This window comes from Scyliorhinus canicula, chromosome 2 (assembly GCF_902713615.1).
Source record: "Scyliorhinus canicula chromosome 2, sScyCan1.1, whole genome shotgun sequence".
Taxonomy (NCBI): Eukaryota; Metazoa; Chordata; class Chondrichthyes; order Carcharhiniformes; family Scyliorhinidae; genus Scyliorhinus; species Scyliorhinus canicula.
In genome coordinates, this window is record NC_052147.1 from 249,739,915 (window position 1) to 249,755,290 (window position 15,376).

General features: G+C 48.1%; 1 protein-coding gene across 1 annotated transcript in view; it reads right to left on the minus strand.

The window, feature by feature from the left end:
- Nucleotides 1-15,376, minus strand: part of LOC119962094 (low-density lipoprotein receptor-related protein 1-like) — a 2,271,162-nt gene that overhangs the window by 1,298,197 nt on the left and 957,589 nt on the right. The window contains 1 exon segment of the mRNA XM_038789946.1: nt 13,941-14,103. Coding sequence (XP_038645874.1) covers nt 13,941-14,103 — 163 coding nt within the window.

Genomic DNA, 15,376 nt, shown 5'->3' on the forward strand with positions numbered 1-15,376 from the left:
AAAATAATATATTCATGCTGGAAGCTGTGATTTGCATGCTGGCAATGGTAACATTTATTTCAAGTTTCTATTCCTTTGAAATGCATTTTTCTTTTGCGACATGGTTGAGCCGTCAAAAGTTCCCCGAGGAGTGGCTGTTGCTGACAAGTCAAGCATGTATTACTCATATACTGCTTTGAGAACTTACATCAATGATGTCCAAAGAGAATGTATGTTAAAGATGCGTTCAGTTTGGAAGCTTCATTCTTACAAGAAAAATGCTATGTACAAAAACAAAATGAACAGCCTGCATAGTATTGCTCTCATTGCTCTGTTCAAGCTCTGGTTTTCAGGCTGGTCTAGCAATAAAAGCACTGCCTTTATTTTCACCGAATTAAAAAAAAACTTAAGTCAGGAAACATGGAGAGGGATTCAGCGTTGCGTTAGCCGCGGCTGCAAATCCCATTATGGCTGCTGAATCTTGCAAGAGGGCAAAAGCAAGATTTGCAACGGTGAGATTTCCGATCATGGTCTTCCCAGGTCCCCCCTGATGATGGAATCAGAGTCATGCTCAGCAAGGGAGCGGACCTGATTTTCTTGAATTTGAATCCATTATCATGTGTGGTGATATGTTGGTGAATGATGTTGTACATAGTGAGCAAGTGACCTCCAACCAGCTGGTGGTGTCAGACCTTGGTCACGCGACGTGGGGCACTCAGAAGTTGGTGATAGAACGTACAATAGGACAGTTGCACACAGTAGTTCCCAAGTAACTTTGTCTATATATATCTATTTCTGTTAGTTATCCTTTCATGTGTTTGACAATAAGTCATCGTGCTAGTTGAACACATATATATTCTGTGTGTATCCTTATGAACAGGCCCTTGGCCTCCAAGTGCAGCCTGATGGGAGGTGCATTGCATTGCTGCTCACAGCAGCAGATCCTCAAGCAATCACAATCTACAACACCTTTGCATTTGTCAGCACAGAGGAAAGCAGGAGATATGATGGGGTGATAGATCATTTCGACTGGCACTGCTCTCCGAAAAGGAACAAAACGTTTCAAAGATATCTATTTTGTATCTGCACCAAGAAGGCCGATGAATCATTTGACAGTTTTATGACAGATTTGAGGTTGAAGGCCCAATCTTGCAATTTTGATCATCTGCAGTAGTCGATGATCCAGGATTAAATAATATTTGGCACAGCAAAATTATGGGTTCTGTGAAAGATTGTTGTGTGAAGGCAATGTCACACTCGACAATACCACCTAAATCTGCCAGGCGAGTGAGGTGGCTGCGTAGCAGATGAATAGGCTCAGATTCAAAAAATGTTGCTGCTAATCTCGAAGATGTTGTTGACATAAGCACTGTGACGTAGTTGAGAAAGAAATGTGTTCTCAGTGCTGGTTGCCATTTTGAAAGCATGTGTTGCCATTAAAAAATAAACGTGGTCTCAGTGCGGGTGGCCATTTTGAGCGGTTGACCAGATCCGCTATTTTGTGCCAGAAGTGCGGCAACAGACATTTGCCACAAAAATGTCCTGCACTGGGAAAAGTTTGTTACCAGTGTGGTAGGACGGATCATTTTGTGAGGCGACGCACCATACGTCTGACGGTTGTCCGAACAAAATCGATGAGTGTGAATACAGATAAATGCAGCAAAGGTTGGCTGGTGTGCGCATGATCTCACAAAGGAAAACAAAGGGCTCGGCCAGCCAAAGCAAAACATTTTCTGTCACTATCTGCAGCCACAGTGAGGTGGCGATAGAGGGCAGATGGACAATCTTGCTACTGATAAGTAGCACGCCAATTAACTGTAAGCTCGACACGGGAACAATGACCAATCTGATCCCACTATCAGCAGTGGAACACCTGAATGTCAAGCCTAAAATGGTCCCACAGGCGGCACTCCTGAACGATGACAATGGTCATCAGATCATGACCTTAGGAGCATGTGAGCTCGAAGTCACAGTCAAGGACAGAATACGCAGGTAATCTTCTCCATAGTGGAGATGGAGGGCGAAATGCTCATTGGATTGGTGGCCTATGAACAGCTTGGGCTCATCAAGTGGGTGTAAATGACAGACAGCATGGCACCCTGCCGATATATCTCTGCTGAGTCCACCATGAACGACTGTCCGGAGGTGTTTCAAGGATTTGGCATCTGCCTTTTAAATATTGCATCCAGCTGAAGGAGAATGCAAAGCCGGTCGTGCACATGCCCAGATGTGTGCCTGGTCCGCTGAAAGATAAGTTGATGGCTGAGCTGCAAAGAATTAGGAATTGAGAGTCATCAGGCGCATTGAGGAGCCCACCGATTGGGTCAATTCCACGATGTGTGTAAAAAAGAGGTATGTGACCTGAGGATATGTATGAAGCCCAAGGATCTCAACCTAAATATAAAAAGGGAGCATTACACAATCCCGAAGAGGGAAGAAATAGCGTGCAAAATGGCTGGAGCGCCGAGTTTCAATAAGCTAGATACATCGCAAGGCTTCTGGCAGCTAATGCTCGACAACGCGAACACGAGGTTGTGTATGTTCAACACACCCTTCGGGCAGTATTGCTTCCTGCGAATGCCATTCAGCATAATTTTGGTGTCTGAACTTTTCCATGATGCCAAGGAGCATGTAGTAGAAGAATTACCAGGCATCCATGTCTACATTGATAATATCATCATCTGGGGGGTCCACATGCGGAGAGCACGAAAAAGGCTGCTGCAAGTTCGGGGTGGATACCATCATAGTCTTAGGAGATAGGCTATCAGCAAAAGGTGTGCAGCTGGTGAGGAAAAATCAAGCCAGTCTAATGATGCCACAGCCCACAGGCAAAAAAGGCATCTTACGTGTACTTGGCATGATGCATTTCATGGGCAAATTTATTACTAACCTGTGGTGAATGTATAATATAAATTCACACTGTGTATCACTGTGTCCCTGTAGGCTCCATCTGTGAGCTGTTGCGTGGCTCTGCCCACAGGGAGAGATGAGGAGCATGTACAGGGCTCCACCCTTGGCTCTGCCCATGGCTCCGCACATGGCTCCTTCCACTACCGGAAGTATAAAGTGCTGCGGTCTTGAGAGCCTGCCTTCAATTCATCTGGTCGCAGGCAGGCTCAGTTGTAAGTCGATTAAAGCCACAGTTTACTTCTACTCGTGTCTTAAGTGAATTGATGGTCGCATCAATTTTTTTTTTTTAATTTAGATTACCCAATTATTTTTTACAATTAAGGGGCAATTTAGCGTGGCCAATCCACCTACTCTGCACATTTGTGGGTTGTGAGGGCGAAACCCACGCAGACACGGGGAGAATGTGCAAACTCCACACGGACAGTGACCCAGAGCCGGGATCGAACCTGGGACCTCAGCGCCGTGAGGCGGTTGTGCTAACCACTAGGCCACCGTGCTGCTCATGGTCGCATCAATTTAATCGACTTAAAAAAACTACCATGGAATCAGCCCTCAAACCTGATCGACTGGAACTCGATTCACAGGCCGCAGAAGCGAAGGAAATATTTCTGCATTGGCTTCGGTGCTTCAAGGCCTACCTGGCTGCGTCAACTACCTCCGCTATTACTGAAGAGCAGAAACTCAGTCTTCTACACGCACGGGTGAGCCATCGCATTTCAACTCAACTTGATAGTACCGACTCGTACACCGAGGCCCTTGCGATACTCGACCGCCCGTACGGGTGACCCGTAAATGGAGTCTAGAACGGCATATCTTTACTAACCGCCGCCAGCGCCCTACAGAATCTCGAGAAGACTACCTACGTGACCTAAAATCTCTAGCACGGGAATGTAACTTCCAGGCTGTGACAGCCTCGCAGCACATGGAACTCGCCGTCCGAGATGTGTATGTTGCAGGGGTCCGGTCCAATTACGTGCATCAGCATCGCCTCCAAAACGGGGCCCAGAACCTGGAGGACACAGTAACGCTGGCGACATCGTTGGAGGTTGCTATTAAAAGTTTAAACTCGTTCCCAGCCGACCACGCGATCCCATCGTGGACCCCGACCAGAGACTACCCCAGGCCTGCGCCGCGCGGCCACCCGCCCACCACGGAGTGCCATCGTGCCACTTTTGCGGCCAGCCCCAACACCCACGGCAGCACTGCCCGGCCCGCAATGTGACCTGCAGTAGCTGCGGACGGAACGGACACTTTGCGAAGGTATGCCTGGCTAAAACCAAATCCTCAAACTCAAACGCTATTCAGAACAATCGCCCCTCCAACTCACAGGCCCGTCGACCCCGCAATGTGGCAGCGTGTCTGTCGACTCTACCTCCGCACGACATGTGCGACTCATGGGGGCAGCCATTTTGGCAATCCTCCCCCACGCAGCCGGCCATGTGTGACTCATGGGGGCCGCCATCTTGGGCGCCATCTTCCTAGCCGCCCGCCATGTGTGATCAACGGGGGTGGCCATCTTGGACGCCATCTTCCTCACCGCCCGCCATGTGTGATCAACGGGGGTGGCCATTTTGGACGCCATCTTCCTCGCCGCCCGCCATGTGCGATCAACAGGGGCCGCCATTTTGGCCATTACCTGATATTCAAATCAACGACTACGATCTCCGCGGACAGTCATCACGGGGCCGCTCCAGCACCGCTGATCAAGCCACCGACTACACGCATCTCAACGCAGTCACTTTGGACCAGTCACGGCCAAAGCACCTCAGAAGCTCCATGATGTCCGTTCAAGTCAACGGATACAAGACACCGTGCCTCTTCGACTCCGGGAGCAGCGCGAGCTTTGTTCATCCAGAACTGGTAAGACACTATTCGCTCCCTATCTTTCCAGCACGGCAAACTATCTCCCTCGCCTCGGGGTTGCACTCGGTCCAGATACAAGGGCGCACGGTTGCGACACTAACGATACAGGGCGCCAACTATTCCAACTTCCAATTGTATGTCCTCCCAGACCTTTGCGCTCCTCTCCTACTCAGACTCGATTTCAGTGTAACCTCAGGAGCCTAAAACTCAGCTTTGGCGGACCCCTGCACCCTCTCACTATATGCAGTTTAGCAACTCTAAAAATCGACCCTCCTCCACTCTTCGCTAACCTCACCGCTAACTGCAAACCCATGGCCACTCGCAGCAGGCCGTATAGCCTGCAGGACAGGGTATTTATTAGAGCCGAAGTCCAGCGGCTCTTTTGTGAAGGGGGTCATAGAGGCCAGTAATAGCCCCTGGAGAGCTCAGGTGGTGGTCGTCAAGACCAGGGAAAAGTTCCGGATGGTGGTTACTTACAGCCAGACCATTAACCGGTTCACGCTCCTCGATGTGTACCCCCTCCCCCGAATTGCAGACATGGTCAATCAGATTGCCCAGTACCGCATCTTCTCCACAGTGGATCTGAAGTCTGCATACCACCAGCTCCCAATCCACCTGGAAGACCACCACTACAGAGGCAGACGGCCGGCTCTTCCATTTCCTCCCGTCCCCTTTGGCGTCACAAATGGGTTCTCGGTGTTCCAACGAGCAATGGACCGAATGGTGGACCAGTATGGGCTGCGGGCCACGTTTCCGTACTTGGATGACGTCACCATCTGCGGCCATGACCAGCAGGACCACGACGCCAACCTCCACCGATTTCTCCAAACCGTCCAAAAACTCAACATCACATATAATAAGGAGAAATGCGTTTTCCGCACAACCAGACTAGCAATCCTCGGCTACGTCATGGAAAACGTGGCCCTAGGGCCCTCAAGAGGTGCCTTGGATTTTTCTTCTACCACGCCCAGTGGGTCCCCCAATATGCGGACAAAGCCCGCCCACTATTTAAGACTACACTCTTTCCACTGTCAGCCGAGGCCCGCCAGGCCTTCAACTGCATTAAGGAGGACATCGCCAAAGCCACCATGCGGGCGGTGGATGAATCCATCCCCTTTCAAGTGGAGAGCGACGCCTCGGAGGTCGCTCTCGCTGCCACTCTGAACCAGGCAGGTAGGCCAGTAGATTTCTTCTCTCGAACCCTCTCCGCTTCGGAACTTCGACCCTCCTCAGTCGAAAAAGAAGCTCAAGCCATTGTGGAAGCCGTAGGGCACAGGAGGCACTACCTCGCTGGTAGGAGGTTTACCCTCATCACCGACCACAGATCGGTTGCTTTTATGTTCGACAACTCGCAACGGGGAAAAATTAAAAATAACAAAATCTTGAGGTGGAGGATCGAATCTCCACCTATAATTATGACATCATATATCGTCCGGGGAAGCTCAACGAGCCCCCAGATGCCCTGTCCCGCGGCACATGCACCAGCGCGCAAGACAACCGATTACAGGCTATCCACAATGATCTCTGCAACCCAGGGGTCACCCGACTCACCCACTACATCAAGGCCCGCAATCTGCCTTTCTCCACCGAGGACGTTAAAGCTGTCACCAGGAATTGCCCGATCTGCGCGGAGTGTAAACCGCACTTCTATAGACCAGACAAGTCCCACCTGGTAAAGGCAACCCGGCCCTTTGAACGACTGAGTATTGATTTCAAAGGACCCCTTCCCTCGACCAACCGTAATGTGTACTTCCTTAACATCATAGATTAATTCTCTCGCTTCCCGTTTGCCATCCCGTGCCCCGATATGACCTCCCATACAGTCATCAGAGCCCTGCACAGTGTCTTCACCCTGTTCGGTTTCCCTAACTATGTCCACAGAGACAGAGGTTTGTCCTTTATGAGTGATGAACTACGTCAGTACCTCCTCGACTGGCAGGAGGTCCTCCCCGATGCACTCCATGTAATTAGATCCCTCCTGTGTACGGCCACTAATCAGACTCCTTAGGAGCGATTTTTTGCTTTCCCTAGGGGCACTACCACGGGGGCATCGCTTCCATCCTGGTTGAGGACACCGGGCCCTGTTCTCCGCCAGAAGCACGTCTGGAAACATAAAACAGACCCGCTGGTAGAGAGGGTCCTACTACTACATTCGAACTCCCACTATGCATTTATCGAGCACCCCGACGGCCGGCAGGTCACCGTTTCCCTCCGGGACCTGGCACCTGCAGGATCCACCACCACTACTACCGCCGAGGTACCCCTCACAGCACACCACATGCCCTGCGCCCCCACGCCTAGAGGTTTCCTGCGCCCCCTTTCACCCATCACACCGGTCAGGAACAAAGCTCAGAACGAACCACCCCCGGAGTCCACCCTCAGATTCACACCGGACATCAGCACACAGCCATCCGAAGCGGCTGCAACCCCGGTGCTCCGCCGGTCCCACCGAACGATTCGAGCACCGGACCGACTCAACTTATAGACCCGTCACCGCCGCCGGACTTGATTTTTTTAACAGGGGGTGAATGTGGTGAATGTATAATATAAATTCACAATGTGTATCACTGTGTCCCTGTGTGCTCCATCTGTGAGCCGTTGCACGGCTCTGCCCACAGGGGGAGATGAGGAGCATGTACAGGGCTCCAACCTCGTCTCTGCCCATGACTCCGCCATGGCTCTTCCCACTATCAGAAGTATAAAGTGCTGTGGTTTTGCGAGCCTGCCTTCAGTTCATCTGATCACAGGCAGGCTCAGTTGTAAGTCGATTAAAGCCACAGTTTACTTCTACTCGTGTCTTGAGTGAATTGATGGTCGCATCATAACCTGGCTTCCAAAACGTCCCAGTTGAGAGACTTAATAAAGAAGGATGTAGTTTTTAATTGGCCACCCAAACATGAGCAGGTGTGGCAGGCACTGCGTATCTCATTAACGACAGCGCCAGTTCTTGCCTTTTTTGACCTGACAAAAAAGACGAAGATCACGACTGATGTGTCTCAGGATGGCCTTGGAGCTGGCTGCTGGCAGCATATGCATCGAGATCGATGACCAAAACAGAGCGCAGATATGCATAGACCAAAACGGAATGCCTTGGGCTGGTCACAGGTCTGGAGAAGTTTCAGGATTATGAGTATGGGCTGCCTATATACCTGGTGGAGACTGACCACAGGCCACTTGTTTCCATAGTACAAAGAAATTTGTGTCAAATGCCCCCAAGAATACAACGCCTTAAGATGAAACTCCAGGGCTGTGACTTTGACCTTATATATACGCCAGGCAGGTACCTTGCAGTCGCTGACACACTCTCTCGAGCCACAAGCATCAATAAGGTACGCCTGGTGGAGGATGATATTCAACTTCATGTCAAACTCGTCGCTGCGTCGCTTCCCGTCTCAGACAATAAAAAATCACGCTTGATAAAGGCAGAAACAGCAAAGGATGTAGTCCTGCAAAAGGTGCTCAAATATATTAGAGAGGTTTAGCCCAAAGGCTCCTGCTCTAGGCACTACAATGTACGGTTTCTGGAAGTGGGGGAAGTGGCCAGCCACTACCAGTATCTCCTGGGTGGAAAGCCCTGGGATGTGCTCCAATGGATTCTCCTCAGTTTGGGTCCTTGCGGGCCCCTGGTTTACTCCTTGCAATGGAGGGGAAGCTGGAGTGAGTCCAGAAGCCTCAACATCATCTGGCCCTGCCAGTACTGGAGGCCAGTCATTGTCTGAACCATATAGTTGAAGTCCTCAGCCATGGTTTGCAGGGACTGAGCCATGTTTCAGGGTTCTCCCATCATGGATCTGACCTCATCCCTGAGGATTTCCACTGTGGATGCCACCCTTGCAGTGTTGGCTTGGGTGCCACGCATCGCCGGCAACATCTCAAGTGACAGAAAGTTGTGGAACTCCTCCATTTGGCCTTGTAGTTGCAAGACTGTCACTGACACCCTCTTCTGGTATCCCAGCTCTAATTTTGCATCTCAAGCAGCTATGGGATGAATATGTCGAGACGCATGGCACCTGGCTGGGCACAGTTGAGCCTTGGGATCCAGCACCTCCGACTGTCCGATTCCTGGCTCCATCTAATGTGCATCAGAAGCAGTGTGGTGCTCATCTGATAGTGACCCAGAAGCCTGCCTGCTAAGGTCGCCCACTGAGATGTGTGTCTCTACGATGGTGGATGGTGCGGGTGACAGCCATCTTCGGTGTCCTCCTCGCACATCTCCTCCAATGTTGTGTCAAAGGTGGATGGTGGGACATTGCTGGTGGATGGGCCGGGCTGTTTAGGTGACCTTCCTGCAAGGAATCAAGATGGTATTAATACATGATCTGTTCAAGGGTTTGCTCTGAGCTCACAGATTGGTAATCTGTAAGAAGTGATTCCTCTCTTTTCTCGCACACGCCCGCTTCACTCTTAGCACAGGCCTGCTGCCGTTCCTCCCCTATGAGCTCCATGGATCTCTCCTCGAAAAGAGTCAGGATTGTCAGCTGGGGCATCACATTGCCCACCTTCTCTCATTTGTGGTGGTTGTGCATGTGTTTTTCCTTCAGGAACACAATTGGAGATGATGTGAGCTGGTTGTCTGGTGGGTCAGATATTGATGATTCCTGGCTGGAATGATAGCAAGTGCTGTGGAGTCATTTAAATGCAGCGCCCCCCCTGATTAAAATGCTCAGATGACCCCCGGACAGGAGAATCAGGCGCTCCCCACCTCAGGCAAAGCATTTTTCATGTGGGGAAGGAAGATTTTCCAAATACCTAAATATTGCAGCCCGCATCGCGCCATCTGGGCCAAAAGGAATCATTCCGCATTTCTGGCCGAAAATGACACTTAGCCATTTTTTTGGGTAAATTCCGCCCATTGAGTCAAATAGATTTCATATAAAATTAAAATACATCCTTATCAGGCTTTACTGGGAAAAATGCAATTACTGTGTGCATTTCCATACCAACAGTGGGATTCTCACTGACTCAGATTGCAGAGTAAAAGAATCGTTTTGATGCATGTTGGAATATTCTGAACTCTGCTTCTCTGAAATAGCAGCTCACTATGAATTGCACCCAAGAATGTTATCAACAGGAGAGGAGTACGAAAGAGAACGTGGCTTTCAAAAAAAAACTCTATTCAGATTTCAAATGGAACTAACCACAATCTGAGGACAAATCTACATCTTGTGATTATGAAATATTTTGACTTTCTTCTAACATAATGGACGACGTACAGGTAGGTCATTGATAAGAAAATATTAATGCACACGGGGACTTGGAAAACCTTTTTAATGATTTAATCAATTCCATTCCTCCTTTCTTTCATTCATAGAATCTCTTGACTCATCCCCCAGACTTGCTTTCTATCAGTTGATTGGTACATTTCTGGCGACTTTCCCCACTTCTGATTTTCACGTTCCCTTTCAGTTCATTTTGCTGCAAAGTTCGGATTCCCTGCCTGCTGTTAGTAATTGTAGTGTTTGCATTTTCCAAATATCAGTAAACATGGATGAGGTACAAAAATGTTCTTGTCGACTTTCAGATTTTAACTCGTACTTTGGAAAAATGGAAATCAACTTAGGAGCTGGAAAGACACCACAGAGCGAGATTAGTCAGGTTGGTGGTTTGATGCTACAACAGTTTTTGTATGCCTACTGTTTGCATGTTGCACAACTGAACCATGCACTATGTCAGCCGTGGATAACCCTAGTCACTCTTGTTTTCTAAAATACAACTTGTCTGGTGTACGCTCGCAGATTGCATGCATTCTAATTGCTGCACAGAAACTGGGCTTTGACTTTCATGTTGCCTGTCGTCACATTTCAGCTGCAAGCGAAAGAAGTGGAATAACTTTTGCTTCAAGTATATGACAGAGTTGACATGAGGCACTCACAAAGCAATATGCATGCAGTTGATGACACCCCGAACCATAGAAAGGTCTGCACTCCTGAAAAACCTTCATTCTCATTCTGCTTGCTTCTTTCTGGACGTGATGGTGGAATGAAATTCTCTCTCTTTTCAAAGACAGCGTCGATAACCCCACCTTATACAGCAGTGCACCGCATACAAAGAAATCTGCATATCTCCTGCAGTAATCTGAAAAGGGCCAAATCATAAAAGTTCAGAGTCACCGTCAGTTTGACAGGCACAGTGAATACAATCCTTGCCCTTCTCAGAAGGCATCTATCCACCTGACCGGGTGCTTCCCGGCCTGGAAAGGACTGCCCAACGTCCTGACCCACCTGATCGGGAAACAGAAGAGGACCGACGAGTAGACTAGAACAGGCCGAGATAAAGGCCCCAGGAAGCACCCGACCTAACCGTCGGATCCAAACATGTGATCTGGCCCAACCTGACCCAGAAAGATCCTGCCAGCGACCCAAACAAGACCTAACCATCCTAAAAGTAGTGAAGACCCCACACAGGGACCTGAACATGCCGAAAGGAAGATCTGACCTTGCGGAAACCCGGGGCCCAACCAAACCGCAAACCTGCCCCCCCCCCCCCCCCCCCCCCCCACCCCTCCAGTGATGCTGAAGTCTCAACCAGAGCCCAGGAGCCCTCTAGATGCAACTGCTTACCTTCCACAAGGTCAGATCTCTCTCATCAGATCCTGGGACCAACCAGAAGCAGCCACCACCCTAAGAAACGAGGGAAACATGCCGATCTGCAGGTGAGACTAAAACAACAGGGTTTCAAGTCTCCTCTCCCCAGCACACTCCTGGCAAACATCTAAGTGATTGAAAACAAGCTGGATGAGCTTAACGTTAAACTTACCTCTCAGAGGGAAGTGAGAGACTGCTGTCTGCTCTGTTTCCATGGAGACATGGCTCACTCCTGCCTCACCAGTCTATGCCGTGCAACCTGAGCGCGTCTGTATTCACTGGATGGACTGCACTGCACAGCGTCCTCGGGCAAGATAAAAAGTGGAGGACTTTGTCCCCTCATCAACACCGAGATGAGGTTCACTTCTGCCAACATTGCAGCAGTCTACAACGCACCCCAGGCGGAAGTGATGACAGCGCTTGATGAGTTGTACACCACTATAAAAAACTTAAAACACAATACAGGGAGGGCTTGTTCATTGTGGCAGGTGACTTCAACCAGGCCAACCGCAAGAGTGTACTGCCAAAATACCCCCAATACAGCTCCTGTCCCATCAGGGGCCCCAACATCTCTGACACTGCTACACAAACAAGGGCACTACTGCTCATCTCCCGACCACATTTTGGAAAATTGGACCACAAAATAATGCTACATCTCCCGGCATACAACTATACATTTTTATAGATGTACCATAGAAAGCATCCTATCTGGCTGCATCACAGCCTGGTATGGCAACTGCTCATCCCAAGATTACAATAAACTACAGAGACTTATGAACATAGCCGAGTCCATCACACAAACCCGCCTCCCATCCATTGACTCTGTCTACACTTCCCGCTGCGTTGGGAAAGTGGGCAGCATAATAAAAGACCCCTCCCACCCTGCTTTTCACTCTTCCAACTTCTTCCATTTGGCAGAAGATACAAAGGTCTGACGACACGTACTAACAGCTTCCTAAACAGTTTCTTCCGCGCTGTTACTAGACTCCTGAATGGCCCTCTGATGGACTGAACTGGTCTTTCTACGCTTCTTCTGTCCAGTTGCAGCACTATATTCCGCACGCTTCACCCGATATGTTAGGTTTATGTTTTACATTGTGTATTTGTAATATGTTCTATGTATTCATGTATGGAACAATCTGCCTGGACTTTTCGCAGAACAATACTTCCCACTGTACCTCAATACACATGACAATAAATAAATCAAATAAAGTGGCAGCATGAGTTGGTTGATTTCAGTGATAACTTTTTTTTTTGGTGAAGCACTGGTCAAGCCTGATGCTCATGTAGGGGAATTGCTCCCTCACAACTTTTGCAGATTTGATCTGCCAGGAAGCCCTTCTGTTCTTCCGTCCTCTTCCAACAGCTATTCTTGTTGTGCATAGACTCTGTTGATTCCATCTGACATGCTCAATGCCAAGAAGAAGGTCTAGGAGCCCACCCAGATCTGGGAGCAACCTGCCGTACCAATCTCTGCATACACTTGAAATTTTCACCAACTATATAAGACACACAAAATTCAAAGAATTGCAGCAAAAGCCAGACAAAATAAGCAAGCCGTCTGGATTTGATGATCCCTTAACATCGTGCTGGTAGGTGTTCCTTCACATCTTTAATATACTTTTCAGGTTTACGATGTTATGAGGCTAGAGCATAGAAATGCAAAAATGGAAGCATTGACACAGCTTACTCTCCGATTGATGTCACGATCCACTGCTTTGCATGTCTTTGGGCTATTGATTGGATGGAGCCGGGCCATTCTTCCCCGTATGGGGAGGGTGGCCTACCTCAGAGAGCTGCCGGTTTTTGAGGGGGTGGGAAATGCATGGGTGGAAACATGTTGGTGGAGGTGGAGGAAGCCTCCAGTGGGCACAGTTGTCTAGTAAAAATTTGCAGTCCCCCACCAACTCTACCCTCCTTGATCAACAACTAGTTTGTCCGGTGTGTCCTGACAGAAGGACACTCAACACTGGCCTGCAGTCTCAGTGGGTGAAATCCCAACAATGGTGGGAAAAGGCTATTAACCGGCCATTAATTGGCCACTTGAGGTTCTCAATTGACCCATGAGTTGGCAGGCCTCCTGATGCCATCCCTGCCATTAATAAAATTGCATTGGGAGAGGGCCCAGCCAGATAGACAACGGGAATGGCAGCCATAGCATGGAGTCCAAATTTAAAAGACCCCCCTTCTGCCAACTCACCCCTGTGGAGGTGTAAAATCAGCCGCAGGTTGCATGCACGTATGGCAATAAACCACATTTTGGAACCTTAAGGTGCCTCACAGCATCCCAAAATCAATTTGGCCCCAATGACTTTCCTCAAAGAACTACATGATCCATTAATTAGCTGCATAAAATATGCACAGTGCTCATTAAATGCAATTAAAATTAACCAATTGGTATACTGAGAATGTTACACCAAACCAAAGGCGCTTCAGCCATCTACAATTGCATGATTAATAAGGCACTCTTACTCATCACAACCTTGGTTTATCCTGTATTAAATTAAATGTATTTAACATATCAGCCAACGGTTTCTCCAATACATATGAATGTCCTAAAACCACCTGCAGGAAATTGGATAGAATGTAAGTAAATAATCTTACCCCATGGCTGGATCAAGGGCAATTCCTTTGGGATTGTGTAGCTCCAGATCTAGTAGTGTGATGCAAGTTTCACCATTTTGATTGCACACAAATATTCGGTCACTGACATCATCCACAAAGTAATAGTTTCCAGTAAGCCAGTCTAAAGCCATTTGTTCCACATCTGCCAAAGCAAAAGTAACACATTATATCAAAAACACATAGGACAATTTAGTGGCTGGTTGACTGCTGTGCAAGAAAATCTTATATCCTATCATGCCTACAAATTTATTTCAGTATCTTGGTCTGATCTTCAGGTAATTGTGTGAAAGAATTTCTGATATAACAGTGTAATCCTCTCCATCAGGCATGTGCAGCTTTGATCTCTGGTCATTAGCCAGTGCCTGATATTCAAGTGCAGAAAAGAAGTAGGTTCAAATAGTAATAAAAAAACTTAAAGAATCTAATATCTTATTTCTGCAGAGAAACAATGTTCCTTAAATTATTTTTCAGTTAACTCAGAATGTTAAGCAACTCAATTTTTCAATCTACAACGGCTTTCTTGCAATTGTCAATGCATTAACCTCTAAGTCTGTTCGAATAATGCAAGGTTCACTAGAATCAGTGAAGTCAGAATGCCTCTTTATTATATTTGGCCACTCTTTCATCTGCCTTTTCTTTGTCTCTCCAGCTGGCTGTGTGACAGTGTTCATTTTTATTCCAAGAAATGTTTTTGTTTTGCAAAATGGCAAGCCGATCAACCTTCTTGCATTTGCCAAGGGACTTAAAGGAGAGATCATTATCTTCGGTTATCAGCTGAGGGTTGCAATTTACCGTGCATGTGATGTGCTGGTACATTCCAGAATTGTTTTGCCTTCTCCTGTTATAGAGTGAGAAGATGCAGGGGATAACTGTGGAAGTAAAGCTGTTTACACTGATACAGAAGGATTTGTATGAAAACAATAAGCTCTGTCGTGAACTTTCTCTATCTCTCTAAGTGTTCATGGAATCACCCCACTTCAATCTCTCGAAGGAGAGAAAGCACATGAAGATACGCAAAAATTGCCAACCCAGGTAAAAGAGAAATAAATATATTGAAGAATAATAGAACATTGAAAAATAAAAGAAATATGTATAATATGTGATAATAAAGAGCAGAGGTGACAAGCATGGTGGCATAGTGATTAGGACTGCTGCCTCACTGTGCCAGGGATCCGGGTTTGACTCCGGCCTTGGGTGACCATGTGGAGTTTGCTCGTTCTCCTTGTGTCTGCGTGTGTTTCCTCTGGGTGCTCCAGTTTCCTCCCACAGGCCAAAGATGAACAGGTTAGATAGATTGGCCATGCTAAAACTGTCCCTTGTGTCCAAAGTTGTGCAGGTTAGGTGGTAAAATGGGGATGGGGCGGGGGAGTGGACCTAGGTCGGGTGCTCTTTCAGGGGGTCAGTGCAGACTTGAT